The 22,568-nt window shown below is 36.4% G+C and overlaps 1 protein-coding gene across 1 annotated transcript in view; it reads left to right on the top strand.

Annotated features, from left to right (window-relative positions):
• The window catches only part of LOC119257643 (EGF-like and EMI domain-containing protein 1), an 879,693-nt gene that overhangs the window by 365,598 nt on the left and 491,527 nt on the right, over positions 1-22,568 (top strand). The window contains exon 6 of the mRNA XM_037525743.2: positions 5,592-5,714. Coding sequence (XP_037381640.2) covers positions 5,592-5,714 — 123 coding nt within the window. The remainder of the gene's footprint in view (positions 1-5,591; positions 5,715-22,568) is intronic.

The raw sequence follows: 22,568 nt of genomic DNA, 5'->3' as shown, positions 1-22,568 counted from the left end.
AAACCTGTTCACTGCGGTAACAGTGAAATTGACTGGGAAACAGTCTGTGGAAATATTGGTGAGATTTGCTAAAGCACATGCATCTCTGGATTTCCTGTACATCACTGTCTTGCTGGGGAAGAATCCTTCCACTGACAAAGAAGTAGAGTGCTAGTGACATAATGCACATGCCTGTAAAACAGGAAACTATGGTATAGAAGTGCTAAGTCCTTTCATTGAAGTTACCTCCAGTGCTTAATATTGTGTCAGGTGGAAAGAAAGAAATGTTGGCAGAGTCTAGTCTCAATACAATAAAGCATGTCAAAGAAGAGTGCATTTATAAAAATGAGAAAATTGATGATGGGATGAAAAATTTCACCTTTTAAGTAAAATTTATTGAAAAATATACTGTAATTAATAGAAGTCAGAAATCTAAATGAAGAACATAGTAGATATGATTAAATGGTATATTTTAATCATCTGATTTTAGAATTGGTAAACCTGGGAGATGATCAGTAGATTGTATCTAGGCTGAATCAAAGAGAGAAAAATAATAATAAAAAAAGCAGAAAATAACATGAGAGAAATGATTTATAGATCATAGTTCTCACAAACATGTTTTATCGATAACTAGAAAGTAGAGAGGGACAAAAAAAAAATATTTGAACATATAACAGTAGGAATCATTTTTCTGAAACTGAAAGACATCAAATGACACAATTGTGATGTACTACAAATCTAAGATTGAAATCTAATTTAAAAAAAATCAAAGCCTGTCGTAGTGGAATAAATGAAATGAAGGCAAGAGAAAACCTTAAAAGTAGACAGAGAAAAAGGTCATATTATAGTCAAAACTAAATTTGACATTAATTATATAGAAATATAGAAAAATAGTAAAATAGTGAATTTTATACAGATATGTCAATAATTACATCAAACTTAATGATGTAATACCACAGTTTATAGATGTTAGAATATATAAAGTATCACACATAGATATAGTTTCATGGATATATTTTCTCAAATATATGAATACAAAAGAGTTTAAAACTGAAGATTAAAAATATTGAAATAGGGCCTCCCCTGGTGGCACAGGTGGTTGAGCACAGCGCTATGAAGCTGTCCGCAGTCTCTGCAATGCCAGTTGGATCCCTGCCGGCCTGCGAGGGTCCCACATGGCACAACAGACTTCTCCTGTCTCGCCCGCTGCTCCCCTCAGCAGTGTGTTTCGTCAGTTTGCCTGTTCTGTTGCCCACTCTGTCTCTGGTGAATCCTCTCACCCCACCGTGCATCTGGCCTGTACCCCAGTTCTTGTATAAATAAATAAATAAATCTTAAAAAAAATGAAATATCTTGCAAACTCAAATCAAAAGAAAATTGATATAGCTATACTAATATCAAGATACCTTAAGTTTAATAAAAGAAGTGTAGCTACATCCCAAGAGAAATATATAGTAACAAAGAGTTCATCTGTTATGAAGGTGTGGCAATTCTAAATTAGTGTGTCATTCGTAATAGAGCTTCCAAATATATAAAATGAAAATTACAGTAAAAAAAAAACAAATGTAAAATAGATATGTTTCCCAAAAATGTCTTAAATTTGACAACTGAGGTTCGGTTTAATGGTGTATATTTGATGTTATTTTAGCTTATTAAACTCTATGTTATACTTGAATTGTATTCAAATATTTCACAATTAATCCATCAGGAAGGGAGTACTTTCTTTTTTTATTTTTATATTCCCCATACAATTCTACCCCCCTTATTTTGAACCCATTCCCTCCTTTCCCCACCCCCCCAGTGTATCTCTGGTTTATAGTTGTTTATTGATTTTGATTTTTTCTTTCTTATAGTTATACTTTTTCCTGGTCCCTTATTTAGGTTTTCTAAATTCCTGCTATGAGTGAGACCATCCGGTATTTTTCCTTTTCTTTCTGACTTATTTCGCTGAGCATGATCCCTTCCAGCTCCATCCATGTTGTTGCAAATGGCATGAGTTTAGAAATGGCATGAATTTATCTTTTTTGATTGCTGAGTAATAATCCATTGTGTATATGTACCACATCTTCTTGATCCAGTCATCTGCTTCTGGGCATTTGGGTTGTTTCCATAGCTCCCTAGCTATTGTAAATAGTGCTGCTATAAACATAGGGGTGCAGGTGCTCTTTGGAATTAATGTTTCTGTGTCCTTTGGGTAAATACCTAGGGATGCAGGTAGTATTTTCTTAAGCATCATGTTTCAAAGTATCTTTGTTTATTAGCCAAGAAGTATTGGAAATGAGTTACTCATATAATTCATGTATTACTCATATTATTACTCATCAGTTTTCTTTGTTAAATGTTGTATTGTTAATAATGGACTAAAGTGTCTTATTAAATTAAAGGTCTCAAATTTTTTTTTTTTTGTTTTTTTTTTTGTTTTTTTTTTTTATTTATTTGTTTGTTTGTTTGTTTTGTTTATACAAGCACTGGGTACAGTCAGAAGCGCGGGAGGGTGAGAGAATTCACCAGAGCCAGAGCAGGGAGCAGAGCAGGCAGAAGGACTGAAGTACACTGCTGAGGGGAGCAGCGGGCGGCAGGAGAGGTCTGCGCGCCATGTGGGACCCTCCTCCGGTGGCCGTGGAGCAGCCGGGGATCGAACCGGCGCCGCAGAGGCCGCGGGCAGCTTCGCAACCCAGCGCTCAACCGCTGTGCCACCGGGGAGGCCCATAAAGGTCTCAAATTATACAGAATGTTTGATACAGTTATATTTTAAGATTTATTTTTATTTATTTATGCATGCAAGAACTGAGGTGTAGGCCATAGATGTTGGGGATGACAGGAGTCACTAGAGACAGAGTGGGAAGCAGAACAGGCAGATGTGCTGAAATACACTGCTGAGGGGAGCAGTGGGTGAGACAGGAAAGGTTTGCTGCGCCATGTGGGTTAGCTCCCTGGCTGGGGCTTAAACTAATGTGTGATTGCTTGATACTGCTGAGACTTTAACCCCTGTACCACCAGGGAGGCCCAAGGTTTTTATTGTTTCGAAACAAAATTGTTTTGAATTAACTCAATAGATTCATAGATACTAGATCTTCAAATGTGATTTAAAGAAAAAATACAGTATATTTTAATTTCTTAAGTAATAGGGAATGGCACCTCACTATAAGTTGGATAAAATATTAAAAATATAGTGCTAGAATATTATGACGAGCTTAACATAATGTAAGTATCACTTATATGAAAGGAACATATCCTTTGAAATGTATATCATTTCCCCAGCATATAATATAAAAACATAATTTATCTGACAAAATTAGCCTATTGTGGTTAAAGATCAGAATAGATGTCTGAATGAAAATCTGAATATGTCATACAAATAAATTAAATTCATAATTAATTAATCTCTCTCCCTGTCTGTGGCTCTCTTTCAAACACACACACACACACACAATGACATCATAAACAAACTCTTTCAGGAACTGCTTGGTGGCCTTGGGATTATGTCTCACATCACCGCTGTTGCCTGAGTTTGATCCCTGTCCAGGGATCTAACCCACCTAGGGTGCAGCAGACCTTTCCTGTCTATGCAGCTGTTCCCCTTAGCATTGCACTTCAGTAGATCTGCTTTTTCTGCTCCCCACTCTTTATTTGGTGAATCCTCTATCCCCCCAGCTCTTTCCTACACCTCAGTTCTTGTACACAAAAATAAATACATCTTTAAAAAAATAATGACCTCTTTCAAACACGTAGATAAGAAATAATAATCTCACACTGATATTTACTTTCAGAGACTGGAAAGAATAAAAAATTCCCCACTTGTTTTATGCATCCAGCATGACCTGGACACCAAAACCTAGCAAGAATTTTATAGGAATGAAATAGTGCAGATGAATCTGTCTCATGACCATAGTCAAAAAATGTTTAACAGAATATTAACTAAACCACTATTTTAAATTGGACAAATGGGCAAAATAGTCTGACAAGCACTTCAAGAAGATGTTATCCAAATGATCAATAACATTAAAGTGTGCTTAGTTTAATTAATCATTAGGAAAAGTGCATATTAAAGTGATACTTTACATACTTCCTAGAACAACTGAAATGGAAAAAAAAAAAAAACGGAATATCACAGATGTTGGCAAGATGAGTAGCATTTTTTTTATACACAACATTGAAAGAAGACAGGAGACTATTTATCAATACTACTAAAAGAGAACACAGCATACCTTTTCAACCAGTCATTCTAGTTCTAGATATATTAACCGGTAAACTTCATATGCAAATTCTTTAAATAGATATAGTCATAAAATTGAGTAATAAAATAAAATGAACAAACTACCAAAGTATGCAACGGCATGTATGCATCTAACAAACAGTGTGCTGATGGTCAGAAACATGACACAAAAACGTAGATAATATGGCATACTTATATATAGCACAAAATAACAGAACTAACCTATAGTGATCAAAGGTCAGGATAGTTGTTTCTTTTACCAAGGGGTGTGCTTCTTGGATGTTAGTAATGTTCTATTTATTGTGGTTGCTTTGGTATCTCTATTTGTGAAAACTCATCAGACTGTGTACTTAAGATTTGTATATATTTCTATGTGTATAACTCATTTAAATAAAAAGCTAACTAAAAATAAACAAACCAGTTTCAACAGCTGCACAGTCAGGCCTCAGAGAAAAGCAGCCACATCTAGTCAAGATGCATTGTAGGCCATGCTCCTGTTAGGACTCCATTCCTTCAGGATTTCTCTCTCTGCGGTTCCACAGTTTAGGTGATTTGAGTCCCCTTTGTGTGTGTTTCTCCTTTCTTAGTTTCTTCTACTCTCCCTGACTAACACATTCTCAGTCAGTCTCTCTCTTCTTTTCCATGCATACCCTTCCCTCACTTCCTTTCTGCCATTCCTACCCTCTCCTTTACAACCACATTCATCTCATCAGGCCAAGATATATTGAGTCAGATAAGTAACATAAAGTAGAAGGGCCTTTTTTTGAGCAGAATGAGTCACTATCAAATATCCGTCACCTTTAAGTTGGGTGGAAGGAATATTTAACATTGAGATGATAGTTCTGACCACAGATTTAGGAATGGGCTGTGGACCTAGCCAGTAAATGTATACAGCCGAATCACACTATATTTTTAGCCCTGAACCCCAGCTGGATATTAACCTCTGTAAACCACACTGTCTGGCACAATGCCAAATAAGTTGTGGTGGAGGTTTAACAATTATCTGTTTGAAAAGCCAATAACAACAAATTTAATGAAGAAGTGACCTACTGTTCTGACTTGATAATTTCTTGCTGTTTTAATCTCATCCTCAAATAACATTTGGATGTGAAATTTCTGGTTCTGTATTATAAGCCTCCAAATTTCATAAGACCGGACAACTCCTTAGTATTGTGTTCAAAGCTATATCATACGTGAAAGGTTATGGTCTGCCTTTTCTTTTATATCAAAATAGAGTGCATTAGTCTTAATTAAAATAAGATATAATGGTTTTATCTTATTTGATCTGTAGTCAAAGAATGTCACTCTGGGATGGCACATTGTTAAGAGAACTTCTGTAGTCTTTCTGGTGTGTCTAGATATAGGAGGCTAATGCTCTTTAAATATTCAATTGCAGATATAAATGAATGTTCCATTGCCAATGGTGGCTGTCAAGATCAATGCTGTAATACAATTGGCAGTTACTACTGCAAATGTCAAGCAGGCCAGAAGCTGGAGGAAGATGGCAGAGGATGTGAAGGTAATAGGACTGTCGCTTACTGATAAGGAAAAAGACAACATCTATGTCAAGCAAAAGAGGGGCTTGTCTTTTATCCAGAGCCAGCTGAAGTGCCTGTGTTGAATGTTGTTAAGAGCACAGATCTTCCTCTCATGTCTCGATTACAAAATTGTAGCCCTAAGAACACTTCAAGTAGCTTATTATAGGAAACATATGATTATACGCTGGTTTGGTTGTGTCATGTTCTGATTATGGAATTTCAATTGTTCGTTTAAATCCCCGAGCAAGGTACATATTTTGAAAGCATTTTATTTAATTCTAAAGTAAAAATGGTGCTTATCATAAAATACTCATATGTTGCGACAATAGAAATAAAGGGCCACACAACACTAACTGAAGGAGTATTATTCTTGGAGTAGAATTATCTTTTTACACAAACTTCAGTTTTTTCTGGCTCTTTTTAAGTATAATTCCTCCCATCTTCCTTTGATATATTAATTCATCATTTTGTTCATTTGACAATCATTGAATTTCTACTCTATATCAGGCATTTTTCCATGCTCTGAGGATATAAAAAAATGCTGATAAAAGAATTCTGCCTTTAAGGAGATCACTGATTAAAGCTAAAGATTGAAACATAAACTGAAATCCTATGTAATGGTGTTTTAAGGCATTATACACAAAGTTAAGTGCATTGTATTCAAATAGACCTGGATTTGAGTCTAAACTCTGTCACTTACAATGTATGTAACCTTGGGCATGTCATTTAATCTTTTTAAGACTCTTTCCTCATCTGTAAAATTTAGGATAATGGCAATTTCTAAAACCATAAAACTTGCTATGGAAATTTAATAAGATAAAACTTATAAAGCAGTTAGCATAGTGGGTGGCATATAGTAGGTGTTCAAATAATAGGTACTGTATTCTCATTTATGAAATCAGTTGTTGCCTAGATTAGAATGTAATGGGGGCCAGAGACTGCTTCCTTATCTTCTGTAAAAAAGAAGATACTGAAACTAAAGGGATCACATGTACCATGCCTTTTTTTCTGTCTAGTCATATTAATAAAATGCTTGAGCATTTTATGTATTGAGACATTTTTTTAAAAGATATACATGGTCTTATCTCTATGTTTTTCCATTAACCTGACACATTCACAATCATTTTTCCCCAACAATGTCTTTTACTGATGGGCAGATATGAATAAGTTGATAGGAGAAAACCAGACAAGCAATAGCTAGCTAAAGGTAACTGGGACTGGAGCTGTGGGTTTGACTGGGATGGCCAAGACAAGACAATTTGCAGACAAGTTTGAAAATTTCTCAGGTTCTCAGGAAGGGGTCAGATTCGGTTCTGTACTGTAAAGTTCTGGCAGGCAGCAACAGGAGTGAGTCTAGGTAAGCTGTCAAAAATATATATAAAAGCAACTGCATCTGGGCTTTTTTTTTTTTTGAACCTCAATATTTTCTTTTTATTTGATTGCTTTTTAAGGATCCTTTGTCATAGATTAAAATATATATATTTATTTTTCTATTTGCTGAAACATTCATCATAATGATTGTAAAACTCCAAGATCTGAATTGCCAAGTGGGATCATTTTGATTATCTATTTTTGTTTTTTGCCTCTTTTGGTAGCCAATGTCATAACACTGTAAAGTTCTAGACTTTTCTGTTCTCTGATGTTGACTCAATATTGAGAATATCATTGCTAAACAGTCTTACAATTAAAAAGAGCATCTCACTTAAATGAAAAAGAATTGGTGAATTTCAGTCTTGCCTTTATAAATGTATATACTATTCTACTCAGAGGACCCTGACTGGGTGAAACCTGTCTCAGAAAAGCCCAGATGCATCAGAGAACAGGAAGAATCTAGAACTTTATGGTGTCCAAATGGCACGGTTACCACTGATGACAACATTGTCTGCATGATGAGAATATTGTCTGTTATGACTCCTCACTTCCCCAAGACGAAGTTGTCTCTCTGTTTATTTTTGGTTTAGTTTTATTATCTATCTATCTCTCTACATATATAGAATATATGTAATTATTGTGCTGGGCATTTTATATATAAGCAATAATCTATATAATTATAGATACACACAGACATATATACATAAAATATGCAATAATTAGCCATAGTTAGGATGACAATAATCTTTATTTTTACGATAGCTATTAGACTGATTTATCATGTTAAACTCTATACCTACTAATTTATTTCACTAATTTATCTCACATTTTGATTGAAGTTCATTACTTTCAGTGGCTCATAATAATGTCAAAATATTTGAACAGTGATGCCCATGGTTTCACTTAGCTGATATCCAGTGGTTTCATTTAACTAATGAATAAGAGTAAGGTCAGTATGTGTTAGAGTCAAGAGTTTGATGTTGAGCTAACGTTGTCTTCCTCTTTGCTGAGATGCGGAACTGGGGATGGGAGTATGGAATAGACACACTCACCAGTAAAGAACTTCCTCTTGATATCATACTACTTGGCAACTTTTCTTTATACTTTCATTAAATGACTATTTGAAACATGGTTGTACTGGAGACTCAACTTGCTTTATTATAGAACACACAATGATCTCAGATTTGTTTATATGCATATAGAAATTATTTTGATAATGAGTGTAATCTAAATTTACTGCAAATGAACATTTCTATTCTTGTGAGTGCAGTGATGAGTCAATCATGTTTATTTACTGGATGCTCATTTGAATTACTTTTTGGAACACAGATCAACACTTTAGTAGACATGTGTTATACCATTAAAATACATCTAGAGTCCACACTTCAAAAGAACTGATACATTTTTAATGGTGTTATTATCTAATATTGTCCTTTAATTAGTTCTCCAAATAGCTACAGACTTGTGCAGAAGGTTTCTGATTAGCTCAGTTTACATTAGCATCCCTTTCTTGTAGGCATAGCAATGAAACTAATGTGTGGTTTCTAATAAACACTGAAGATATATTATTGTATATTCTTGAACCGCATAGATTAAAATGGAGAAAAAAGAAGAGGAAGATTTTACAGGACACTATCAGGATTTATATATATATACACATATATATATACACACACGTATATATTCCATATGCAAATATATCCGTGTGCACATATGTATATGTTATTTACACAGACATGTAGTGTACAAATATACTATATACGCATATATATTATATTTTTACTTCTTTATTTTATTTTATGGTTTTTCAAATATGCATGGTTTCACAAAAATTCAACCACCTTTGCTTTTTGAGGTAAAAAGCCCAATTATATTTTATAATTTTATTTGCTATTAAATCCAATGTTTTATTATTTTTAAAAGATTTTTACCAATATAATAATGAATGTAAAGGGTCAGTAATTTGTTTTTCTTTTTTGTTCTTGAAGACACTGGTTCTCAACTGGGGTGATTTTGTTCCCCAGAAATATTTGGTCATTGATTTTCATGACTGAAGAGGTTACTACTGGAATCTAGTACATTAAGGTCAGGGCACCGCCAAATATCCTCTTCTGTTTCTGTGATGGTGCATATATTTTACCTTCTCGTTCTCCCTCACTTGCTGTTTTCACATATTATTTTTTTCTTTTCCTTTTCTACTGCATCTGCTCATCCAATCTATTGAGTTTTAAATGTCAACAATTAGACATTACATTTTTTGAAGTCTTGTTTTTCTTAAATTGGTAGATTCTTTCTGGTATGCTCATTTTTACAAATTATGTGCTTTTCTATAACTACTTTATCCATAGTTATTCCATAAAGTTGATTCCAATATCTATGGTGTCTAAATTATTGTTTCTTTTTTTGACTATTATATGCTTCTTTCCTATTGTACAGAACACTGTATTTATTTACATAGGTTTACTGCCCATTAAATTGGGAATATTTCCTGGGAAAGGGTCATTTAATCCCTTTTTATCCCCAGCTCACATGTTTCTAACAGCAGAATTCATAAATGCTTCATAAATATTGAATAAATAACTGGATTGATGATATCCATCCATTTAAAAGTAAATGTAAACAAGCACGTGGTCACTGCACATTTTATTTCTTTCCTTATTTACAGATTACAATTAAACTATGTTTATCAATGAAAGTCCAGCTAGTTGAAACATTTGTTATCAGTAGGTTTTTGTATACATATTTCTTGATCATGACTCTGTTATAGTTGAAAGGCAAATCACATTCTTACTCCAAATCAAAGTGTTTTGGCTTTGTTTGAATTTTCTGAAGCTTCTCCATGTAAATTATCTAAATTATTGATGAAATGCATGTGTAGGGTCTCCCCTGGTGGCGCAGTGGCTTAGCGCTGGGCTGCGAAGATGCCCGTAGCCTCTGCAGGGCCGGTTCAATCCCTGGCCACCAGCGAGGGTCCCACATGGTGTGTGGACCTCTCCTGCCTCCCGCTGCTCCCCTCAGCCGTGTACTTCGTCAGTCTGCTTGCTCTGCTCTCCCCTCTGGCTCTGGTGAATTCTCTCACCCTCCCGTGCTTCTGACTGTACCCAGTGCTTGTATAAATAAATAAAAAAATCTTAAAAAAAAAAAAGAAGAAAAGAAATGGCATGTGTAGTGTGATTGTTTGAGCATGGTAATTGCATGGAGACAGGGAGTTTTTCAAAACAAAATGGTAACTAACATTACTTACATTTGTATAAATGAACTTACAAAGATTATGAACACTGGACATTTGAGGTAAAATCTTTCATTTGGAAGAAATAGCTTATATGGTATAAATATGTTGTTTAATGAATTGACTGCTAAATATATATGAAAGTAAGTTTGACATTTTGAGCCAATTTTTCATTTCTGAAATATATCAGAAATGCTAATATGAATAAACAGAGAATGTAACTCAGTATGCCATTGTGTGGTATGATAGGATTTTGACTAAAAAGATTTCTATACATGGAATTCAATATAAATTAAATGATTTAAAAAAACTCAAAATGATAATTGGTTAAAAAAAAAAGTGGCACTAGAAGTAAGGATTCTTATTTCCCCTCAATGATATTGATAGCATGAGCTGGATACAGAACAGGCTTATCAGAATTGTGGATTCAGTGTTATAGCAATGCAGAGCCTCTCAACTCATAGAGGACATGGAAATTTATACCTAGAGAGTTTGATGACTGTCCTATAAACCCCACACACTTTATTTTGGATCTGCAAACAAAATCTAGTTTTCCTTTTTTAAATTACTATTGTTCCCAATTGACTAATCTGCCTGTTTTGTGCACATTTATTGGTTAGCTACTATGTGCTCAGCCCCAGTTGGGTAGTTTAAGAGTAAAAATAGTATCAAAGATGGTTTCTTCTGTCATAGCATTTCAGTGTTATTGGTTATACTAGATATGAAATTAATCTGTGATATTTTAAATAAAAGTACAAACAAATATATTTTGAGAGTTCACCCAGGCCAGCCCCTTGCCTCGAAGCATCACTGTTTCCAAACTAGCTAGTTAAGAGACCTCCAAGGGAGATCTGCTTTCTCCATTTCACAGTCTATTTAATCCTTGCTACCAAGTAAGTCTTCTTTATGTGTAATCTGTATTGTCCTGACTGAAATTTAAGTGTTTTTGATTTTTTTCTTGTTAATTCAAAGGCTTAACTAATTAGTGCCCTACTTTACAGTAATTCATCCCACTCTTACAGCACACTCAAGTGCCCCTCTTCAACATCGTACAAATGTTGATCACACCAAATACTAGAGGCCATTGGTACTTGAGAAAAATCTATTTATCTATCTATCTATCTATCTATCTATCTATCTATCTATCTATCTATAATCTATCTACATAAATACAAGCATGCACACATTTTGTTTTGAGATCATAAATATAACTGGGAGAGATAATTATCAGGGAGTTACCTGCTTTAATATATTATTTCTTTTAAAACTTATTTATGAAGACCTCTCCCATCACTTAAACTCTTGTGGAGTTGGGAAACATATAAATGTGGTAAAAGTAGCTCCCTAGATAAGTAATAAATGGAGAGCAATTTAAGAAAATTCCTATATAATCTATCATAATAGACTAAAGTAAAAGTTACATATTTTTAAGTTTATGCAAATATATTCACAATGGAATTCATTATGTATAAAAAGTTTGAACCACTTAAAATACTTATTTGTTATATCATAGTTGGATTTATCATAATCAGCAAATAAATGTATGCAAGCTATATTTGTTTTTATGTATTCATTTATCTAGCCACTCACCTATATATCTACACATCTGTATATAAACATGTAAATAACCAATAAACAGTAGACCATGTTGAACAAAGAATACACAATTTGGGTGTGACTATTGATTCTGAAAAGTACTAATTATCACATGGGTCAAGTTACTTAATATTTATGGATTTTCTCTTAACTTTTAAAACCAGAATAACAACACCTTATTTGATAGAAGTTGAGTAATTAGATGAGATGTTAAATGAAAACATTTTGGTTATGGGAACCCTCCATCCCTTACCTCCTGACCATATGAGCAAGGTTGTTTATGAGTAACAATCTTGTCATATCTCTGTTCCTCATTCACTCCCTTTTTTGGGGAGAAGGAACAAATTACCTAACTTGTAGCTTGTGAAACAAATGAGCTATGGTAAGGGGCCTCCTTGGTGGCACAGAGGTTAAAGTCAGTGCTATAAGAGATCACCAGCCACTGCAGCATGAGTTCGATCTGTGGCCAGGGAGCTGACCCACATGGCGAGGCAGATCTCTCTTCTCTTGCCCACTGATACCCTCCCCTCAGCAGTGTATTTCAGTATTTCTGCCTGTTCTGCTCCCCTCTCTGTCTCTGATGAAGACTCTCACCCCCTGCAACTCTGGTCTATACCTCAGCTCTTGTATGCATAAATAAAAACAAATCTTAAAAAAAAGAAATTAGCTATGGTGCAGGGCTGTATGTTCTTTCTTTGAGGTGTGACGAATTGTTATCATACTTCTGACGAATTGTTAACATACTTCTGACGAATTGTTATCCTATACCTTAAGTTATATATGTATTATGAACTAATGTTAAACAAATTTTTTTTAAAGATCTATTTATTTATTTATTTATTTATACAAGCACTGGGTATAGTCAGAAGCGCGGGAGGGTGAGAGAATTCACCAGAGCCAGAGTGGGGAACAGAACAGGCAGACTGACGAAATACACTGCTGAGGGGAGCAGCGGGTGGCAGGAGAGGACCCTCACTGCCATGGGGGACCCTCACTGGCGATTGGGGATTGAACCGGCACTGCAGAGGCTGTGGGCAGCTTCGCAGCCCAGCGCTCAACCGCTGTGCCACCAGGGGCGGCCCTGTTAAACAAATTTTAAAAGAAAAGAATTTGGGCTGTGGAATTGAACCCACTTTTCAATTTCCCCTGGGGTCTGCAAATGTCTACAAAAGTACTTGTTCTTGTCTGCTGTACAGTGATGTATGCTTAATAAGGGAAGGATAAATCTTAATAAGTATTCCCACCATGAGATTCCCCAGCTATCCCTATGACCAAGTGGTGATTTGTGTACTTCTGCATGCATTTTTAGGAAGTCCATTTATACTGTACCTTTAAGTGTGTTTGTTTCCCTCCAGTTTCAACATTAACAAAAATAAAGCTAGTATTTTGTATGTATCTGTCAATTTTGGATTAGATCTCAATCAATTCAAAAGCCAGTCAGGGGAAACACATTTGTTGTAGTGTCCCCCTAAATAATAACACTTTGAATTTGCCTAATGCAAAACATATGCTGAAGAAGTTTTTCTTCTGTTGTCATTTTTTACATTTTCTTCTAATTCTTTTTGTTGTTGAGAATAAAAATATACATAAGTCCATATAATGGGGACCTCAGAAGGAGAAGAGAAAGGTATAGAACTTATTTAAGGAAATAATTACTAAGAACCATCTCAATGTGGGAAATTAATCTAGTGTCCTGATCCAAGATGCCTAAAAGTTTCCAAACCAAATAAGACCAGACCAACACATTCCAAGACACATTATAATTAAACTATTGAAAGTCATTAAACTGCTGAAATCCTTAAAGAATAAAATATCTAAAACATTGAGAGAAAGGAAAGTAAGGTAAAGGGGGATATCTATTACATTGACCATTTTCAGTGGAAAACTTACAAAAAAGAATGAAATGACAAAAGATATTTAAAGTGATTAAAGACAAATATTTCCAATCTAGAATAATTTCTTCTGCAAGATTATCAGAAAAGGTGGAAGAAATGTAAGCAAGGAACTTCACTGAATAGCAAAAATAAAAAAAAAAATCCATAAAAAGAGCAAGCTGGATATAAAAGAAGCACTACAGGGGTTACTATAAAGCAACAAAATTTAAAATATAGAGGTAATGAACATCTAAATTATATGACAAGTACAGTAAAAATGTGCTCTTTCAAAATACTTAGTTCCTGATAAACTAGGCATGACCATACATTGAGGAAAAGAGAGTCTCTTTAACAGGTGACACTGAAAAACTGGGCAGCCACATGTAAAACAATAAAGTTGAACCACTGACTCCATGCACACAGTATATTCTAAATGAGTGAAAGTCTTATATGTGAGACCTTAGCAATATAAAATTTAGAAGAAATGATTGGTGGTATCTTTCATGTTTCAATCATAAATGTTTTTGAAGACTTGACTCTTATGGCAAGGAAAATAAAAACAAAAATGAGGATTGTCTGAAATTAAAATGTTTTTAAACAGTATGAACAAAGGTAAGTAGATTATTAAAGAAAATGTCCTACTAAATTGGACAAAATATTCATATATTACATAATTCACTAGAGGTTAATACTCAAAATATACTAAATAATTTATTCAATTTAACAATACAAAACAATCAATTAATAAATGGACAGCAAGTATGAACAGATAGCTCCCCAAAGAGGATATCCAGGGGCCATCTGATATAGGGAGATATGTTCATCTTTGTTGTTAGTAAGAGAGATGGAGGTTAAAATCATAATGTGATAACAGTTCACATCCACGAGAATAGAACATATTAAAAAGATCTCCAGAAGAAGAAAGTGGCCATAAAAGAGGACTAGAAGGGAGGGAAGCGCAGAACCCTGCTCCCCTCCCCCGCCCACAGAGGCGGCACTCTCCGACCGGCAGAGAGGAGGAAAACAACAAACCAAAACGGCCAACAAGAACAAACGACGCAGCAAGCGGGACTGGGAGTGGAAAGGAACTATTGCAGCCACCACACCCCGTGAACGGGAGCTGAGGAGGATTCTGCAGGATCCGCCGCAAAGGTGAGCTCCAGGCGCCATTGAAGAGAGACCCCGCCCCCGGGGAGGAGGCCAGGACCAGCACACAGCCCCTGGCCGCAGGTAAGCTGCGCAAAGCGGCGCGCTGGAAAAGCACACGCGGATAGGGATCGGGATCGGGATTGCGCTGAAAGGCAGCACAGAGCGGAAACGGGATCATGGAAAAGCAGAGTGGTTGAAAAAGCAGTGCGGTTGAAAAGCAAACGTGGATCCGGATCGGATCGCAACTGCCCAGGTCCCCGCTCCTGCGACCTAGGCTTGTGGGGAGACACGCGGAGGCCCTCACCATGTGAGCAGGAACCAGGCGCCCAGGCACGGGAGCAGGATTCAAAAGGCGCCATTCCCGCGCCACTGAACTGGGCTACAGCCCGCGTCCTGGAACTGAGGGCTTTGGAACTGAGACTCGGGGCACGAAATTAGGGGCGTGCGTTCACAAGGCAGACACAGCACCCCAAAGCCGTTGAGGTGTACCCTACCATCCCCGCTCTGTTCCCTGTCCCACGGGGTGGATAATCAGCTCCCCAAGGGCTCTAGGAGAGATCTCTGGCGCCACCTAGAGACTTGAAACCAGCAGAGGCTCCTGAAGGAGCTAGTGGCCAGCTGGGGAGTTAGCCCACGCCGGGCCCCTTACGACCAGTAGTTTGAGCCCACAGGGGGAGCGAGCACCCACAGCTGGGGCAGACCAAGCGCACAGAAGAGTGTGCCTGAGACTGGACGCGCAGGGAGTGTGTCCCACATCACCATTTTAGAACAGGGACATTTCTTCAGTAAAGACTACCTACAGAAGGCTTCCTCAGGATCCAGAGCTGAGCAGGGGAAGTTCGCCCACGCCAGACCCCCTCTGGCCTGCAGTCCAAGCCCAGAGGGGGAGCAGGAACCCACCGCCGGGGCAGACCAGGCGCACAGGGGAGTGTGTCCCCACATCGGCATTTTAGAACAGGGACCTTTCTCCAGTAAAGACTGCTTGAAACTGACAGATGACTCCTGGAGGAACCAGAGGGGAGCAGAGAAGCTCACCCATGATGCCGGCCAGTCCCAACTACACAGTGTCCCAACGCATACGGCAAATTAGAAAACAGACAGTAGGGAGGAGAAGAACCACATGCAACCTAGCTACTCCCCAGGGAAAAAGCACACCACAAAAAGAAAACCAGCCCCCAGATTGCAACTACAGTAACTTGGAAGAACTTCTGAGCCTTCCAGAAAGAGAATTTAAAATTGCTGTGATTAAAAAACTGACAGAAGTCATAAAGGAAAACAATGATAAGGGAAAAATAATCAACGATCAGAAGAATGAAATTGAGTCCCTAAAGAGGGAAGTAAAAGAAATGCAGGAGATCAAAGAATTAATGGAAGAACTAAAGAATTCTGGGAAAAGCAATGAAAGCAGAATAGATGAAATGGAAGAACGAATAAGTTCTCTTGAAGACACAGAAATAAAAAGAACCAAAACAGAAAAGGAAAGAGAAGTACGAAGGAAAAAGAACGAAGAAAGACTACGGGAACTATCTGACTCCATGAGGAAAGGAAATATAAGAGTTATAGGAATACCAGAAGGAGAGGAGAGAGAAGTAGGAACAGAGAAAATTTTCAAAGAGATAATTGAAGAGAACTTCCCAAATGTGAAGGAGGAGCTGAAAATTGATATACAAGAAGCAAGAAGAACACCAAACTTCCACGACGAAAGGAAAAATACAGCAAGACACATAATAGTAAAGCTCCCAAGAATCCAGGACAAGGAAAAAATAATGAAGCTGGCAAGAGGGAAGAAACAGATAACATTCAAAGGAAAGCCAATCAGGCTGACATCAGACTTCTCCGAAGAAACACTACGGGCAAGGAGAGAGTGGAGGGACATAGTCAACAGACTCCAAGAAAACAGATGCCAACCAAGAATACTCTATCCCGCAAAGCTCTCCTTCCTCTTTGAAGAAAGAATATGGACCTTCTCAGACAAACAGAAACTCCGGAATTTCATTACAACTAAACCCCCACTCCAAAAAATACTACAAGGAGTTCTAAAGCCAGAACCTCAGAGGGATGAATAACAATGAAAGAAAGCCAAAAAAAAAAAAAGGTTATTAAAAGAATAAATAAATAAAATCAAAGGAAAGACAAACACAATGGTAAATACAGATGTTAACATATCAATATTAACTCTAAATGTAAATGGACTAAACTCTTCAATAAAAAGACACAGAGTTGCAGCCTGGATTAAGAAACAAAATCCAACCTTTTGCTGTCTCCAGGAAACACATTTAGCTACAAAAGATAAAAATAGGCTCGAAGTTAAAGGATGGAAAACAATCCTACAAGCAAATGGACCAAAAAAGAAAGCAGGAACAGCTATACTTATATCAGATAAAACAGATTTCAAACTCAAAAAGATAAAAAGAGACCCCAATGGTCACTACATTATGATCAATGGGACAATACTTCAAGAAGAAATAACACTCATTAACATATACTCACCAAACGAAGGAGCACCAAAATATATCAGACAACTGTTGTCCTCTCTGAAAACAGACATCAGAGAAAACACATATGTAGTGGGAGACTTCAACACACCACTATCAACAATGGATAGATCAACAAGACAAAAAATAAGTAAAGAAACCAAAGCTCTAAATAAGGACCTAGAGCAATTGGGCTTAACAGACATCTATAGAACACTAAACCCCAAAAAAACGGAGTATACATTTTTCTCAAGCGCACACGGATCATTCTCCAGGATCGATCACATACTGGGGCACAAGACAAACATCAACAGATACACCAAGATTGAAATCATATCAACCATCTTTTCTGACCATGAAGGCATCAAACTAGAAATAAACCATAAAAAGAAGGCAAGTAGCTTTCCTACCTCATGGAGATTAAAAACCACACTACTGGAAGACGACTCAACTAATGAGGAGATCAAAGAAGAAATTAAAAAATTTTTTGAATTGAACGACAAGGAGGACACCAGTATCCTAAATGTATGGGATGCAGCAAAAGCAGTAATAAGAGGAAAATATATAGCAATAGAAGCTCACATCAAGAAACAAGAAAGAACTCAAAGAAACAACCTAATCTCGCAGCTTAAAGATCTAGAAAAAGAACAACAAAAAAACCCCAAAACCAGTACAAGAAAAGAAATAATAAAAACCAAAGCAGAAATAAATGAAATTGAAACTAAAAAAACAATCCAAAAGATCAATGAAACCAAGAGCTGGTTCTTTGAAAAAATCAATAAAATAGACAAACCCCTAGCCAGGTTCACAAAGGTAAAAAGGGAGAAAGCACAAATAAACAGGATCATCAATGAAAGAGGAGAAATCACAACGGACACAGCAGAAATCAAAAGAATAATCAGTAACTACTATGAACAGTTATATGGAAACAAGTTTAACAATCTAGAGGAGATGGACAAATTCCTACAACTCTACAATCACCCAAAGCTAGATAAAGAAGAAATAGAACACCTAAACAGACCAATTACAAGCAGCGAAATTGAAATGGTAATCAAAAACCTCCCCAAAAACAAAAGCCCTGACCTGATGGATTTACAAATGAATTCTACCAAACATTCAGAGACGAATTAGTGCCTATCCTTCACAAACTCTTCCAAAAAATTGAGAAGGAAGGGACAATACCAAACACGTTCTATGAAGCCAACATTACACTAATACCAAAACCGAACAAGGACAACACAAAAAGGAAATCTACAGGCCAATCTCCCTAATGAACACTGATGCAAAAATCCTCAATAAAATTTTAGCTATCAGAATCCAACAATGTATCCATAAGATAATTCACCACGACCAAGTAGGATTCATTCCAGGGACACAAGGATGGTTTAACATCCGAAAATCAATCAGCGTTATCCAACACATCAAGAAAAAGAAATATAAAAACCATATGAATATATCAATAGATGCTGAGAAAGCTTTCGACAAAGTGCAACACCCATTCATGGTAAAAGCCCTTGAAATTCTTGGGATACAAGGAACATACCTCAACATCATAAAGGCCATCTATGACAAGCCAACAGCCAGTATAATTCTCAATGGTGAAAAGCTGAAAGCAATTCCATTAAGATCTGGAACAAGACAAGGATGCCCACTCTCACCATTGCTTTTCAATATAATGACTGGAAGTCCTAGCCAGAGCAATAAGACAAGAGAAAGACATCCAAGGAATCCAAATAGGAAAAGAAGAAGTCAAACTATCACTATTTGCAGATGATATGATATTATACATAGAGAACCCCAAAAACTCCACAGAAAAACTAATTCAACTCATCAGTCAGTTCAGTAAAGTGGCAGGATACAAAATCAACACGCAAAAGTCAGTAGCCTTCCTATACACAAACAATAAATCTGAAGAAGAAGAAATCAAAAAAACCATCCCTTTTGTTATTGAAACAAAAAAAATCAAATATTTGGGAATAAATCTAACAAAAGAGGTAAAGGACCTATACAAAGAAAACTATAAAACACTGTTAAAAGAAATAGAAGAAGACACAAAGAAATGGAAAGACATCCCCTGCTCATGGATTGGAAGAATAAACATTATTAAAATGGCCATCCTTCCAAAGCAATATACAGATTCAATGCTATTCCAATCAAATTTCAATGTCATTCTCAAAGAAATAGAACAATTATTGATGAAATTCATATGGAATCACAAAAAACCCCGAATAGCCAAAGCTCTCCTGAAAAAAAAAGAAGGGAATGGAGGCATCACACTCCCAGACTTCAAACTATACTACAAAGCCATAATCATCAAAACTGCATGGTATTGGAACAAGAACAGACGTACAGACCAATGGAATTGAATGGAAAATCCAGAAATAAACCCACAGATTTATGGTCAACTAATCTTTGACAAAGGAGCAAAGACTATGCATTGGAGCAAAGAAAATTTGTTCAATAAATGGTGCTGGGAAAACTGGGTCGCTACATGCAAAAGAATGAAGCTTGACCACTACCTCACACCATACACAAAAATCAACTCAAAATGGATTAAAGAACTAGACATAAGACCTGAAACCATAAATATATAGAAGGAAATATAGGCGAAACACTACGTGATTTGCACATCAAAGACATCTTTACAGACACATCACCCAAAGCAGTGATAGTGAAGGCAAATATAAACAGCTGGGACTACATCAAATTAAAGAGCTTCTGCACAGCAAAAAGACAATAACAAAACAAAGAGAAACCCCACCAACTGGGAGAACATTTTTGCACCCAACACTAATGATAAAGGATTGATCACAAAAATCTGCAAAGAGCTGATGAGACTCAACAACACAAAGAAAATAATCCAGTCAAAAAATGGGCAGAAGAGCTAAAAAGAAACTTCTCTGAAGAGGAAATGCAAATGGCCAACAGGCATATGAAAAAAATTCAACATCACTTGTCATCAGGGAAATGCAAATCAAAACTACCATGAGATACCATCTTACACCAGTGAGAATGGCACATATTAAAAAAACTAGCAACAACAAATGTTGGCGAGGGTGTGGAGAAAAAGGAACTCTTCTGCACTGTTGGTGGGAGTGCAAACTGGTCCAACCACTATGGAAAGCTGTGTGGAGATTCTGGACCTACTAAACATAGAACTTCCATATGATCCAGCAATTCCACTCCTAGGTATTTACCCAAAAGACACAGAAACATCAATTCCAAAGAGCACCTGCACCCCTATGTTTATAGCAGCACTGTTTACAATAGCTAAGCTTTGGAAACAACCCAAATGCCCAAAAATAGATGACTGGATCAAGAAGATGTGGTACATATATACCATGGAATATTACTCAGCATCCAAAAAAGATAAACACATGCAATTTGCAGCAACATGGATGGCGCTGGAAGGGATCATGCTCAGCGAAATAAGCCAAAAAGAAAAAGAAAAATACCGGATGGTCTCACTCATAACAGGAATCTAGAAAACTTAAATAAGGGACCAGGAAAATGAATAACTTTAAGAAAGTGAAAATCAAAATCAACAAAAAACTATGAACCAGAGACACTTTTAGGGGGCGGGGGCGGGAGGGGAGGGATTGGGGTCAGAATGGGGGGGCTGCAATTGTATGGGGAATATAACAATAAAATTTGTTATTTAAAAAAAAATCAACATTCAAAAGAGGTCAGAATCCATCAGACTGAGAACAATTTCCTGTAGGTCCTACAGACATCTAAACGATAAAAAAGACATGAGTTCTGGGCTATCCAATTTTTCTCATTATCTGTGAATCCACAAAATACTTAAATTAAATAATCCTAACTATTCCAGAAAGTGAATCCTTACTTTTACCAGCAAGGAGACTGAAACACAGAAAGTTTAACTTTCAAGAAAGCTATGGAACCATCATCATGAAACAACAAACACCCAGAAGCATTCTAGAAGGACTCAGGAGGAGAGTTCTGTATCTCAACTGCATCAGGCACTAGGCTTGGAAACAAACAAAAAAAGCTTACCTTCAATTTCCATTTATATGTTTAAATAAATTAGTGTAAAAAAAAAAAAAAGATCTCCAAAAGCAAGTGCTTGAAAGTATGTGAAGAAAGAGGAGCCCTAATAAATTGTTGGTGGAAATGTAAACTTGTACAGTCATTTTGGAAAGCAGTCTGTATTTACCTTAAAAAGCTAAAAATGGAAATACCATATGACCCAGCAAACCCACTCTTGAGCATCTCTCTGAAGTACACGAGGCCATGAACTGAAAAAATTAAATTCTTTACAATGTTTATTGCATCATTAGTATAATAGTTATATCATGGAAACAACTTAAATGCCCAGTATTAGGGTATAAGATCAAAAAGATGTTGTTGCCAACTATAGAATTGCCACATACTGCAGGGGAGCAGGAGGAGCCCAAACAGGTGAGGGAAGAGCACAAGAAACTATGGTGTTGGATCATTGGTGATTTGGGGGTGGGAGTTTTATGGGATTACACCTGAGGGGCAAGGCAAACATTGTACAAAAATGAACAATGATGTAAATAAATAAATATAAAATAAAGAATCCTGCTTATACAGAAGACAATAAAAAGATGTGGTATATCCACAGTATGGAATAGTTTCATGGCTACTCAGCCACAAGGAAATGTTGCCATTTAGAGAAAAACAGAAAAAGTTTGAGGGAATTATGTTTCCTCAAGTCAGAATGACAAAGACAAATATTAGGAGTCTATTTAGCAGAGGTCTTGACAAAACAAAATGCTTACAATATCTAGAGGGCATTGAATACAGAAATCAGTCTTTGAAGGTTGAGTTTAAAAGAGAGGGTAGGGATATGTGCCATTCTCACTGGTGTAAGTTGGTATCTCATTGTAATTTTGATTTGCATTTCCCTGATGACAAGTGATGTTGAACATTTTTTCATATGCCTGTTGGCAATTTGTATTTCCTCTTTGGAGAAGTTTCCTTTTAGCTCTTCTGCCCATTTTTTGACTGGATTATTTTCTTTGTTTTTGTTGAGTCTCATCAGCTCTTTGCAAATTTTTGTGATCAGTCCTTTATCATTAGTGTTGGGTGCAAAAATTTTCTCCCTGTCAGTGGGGTTTCTCCTTGTTTTGGTTTATTGTCTCTTGCTGTGCAGAA

Source organism: Talpa occidentalis, unplaced genomic scaffold (assembly GCF_014898055.3).
Source record: "Talpa occidentalis isolate TD23 unplaced genomic scaffold, MPIMG_talOcc4v2.1 talOcc4.4, whole genome shotgun sequence".
NCBI classification, from domain to species: Eukaryota; Metazoa; Chordata; class Mammalia; order Eulipotyphla; family Talpidae; genus Talpa; species Talpa occidentalis.
This window is presented reverse-complemented; position numbering and strand designations above follow the sequence as displayed.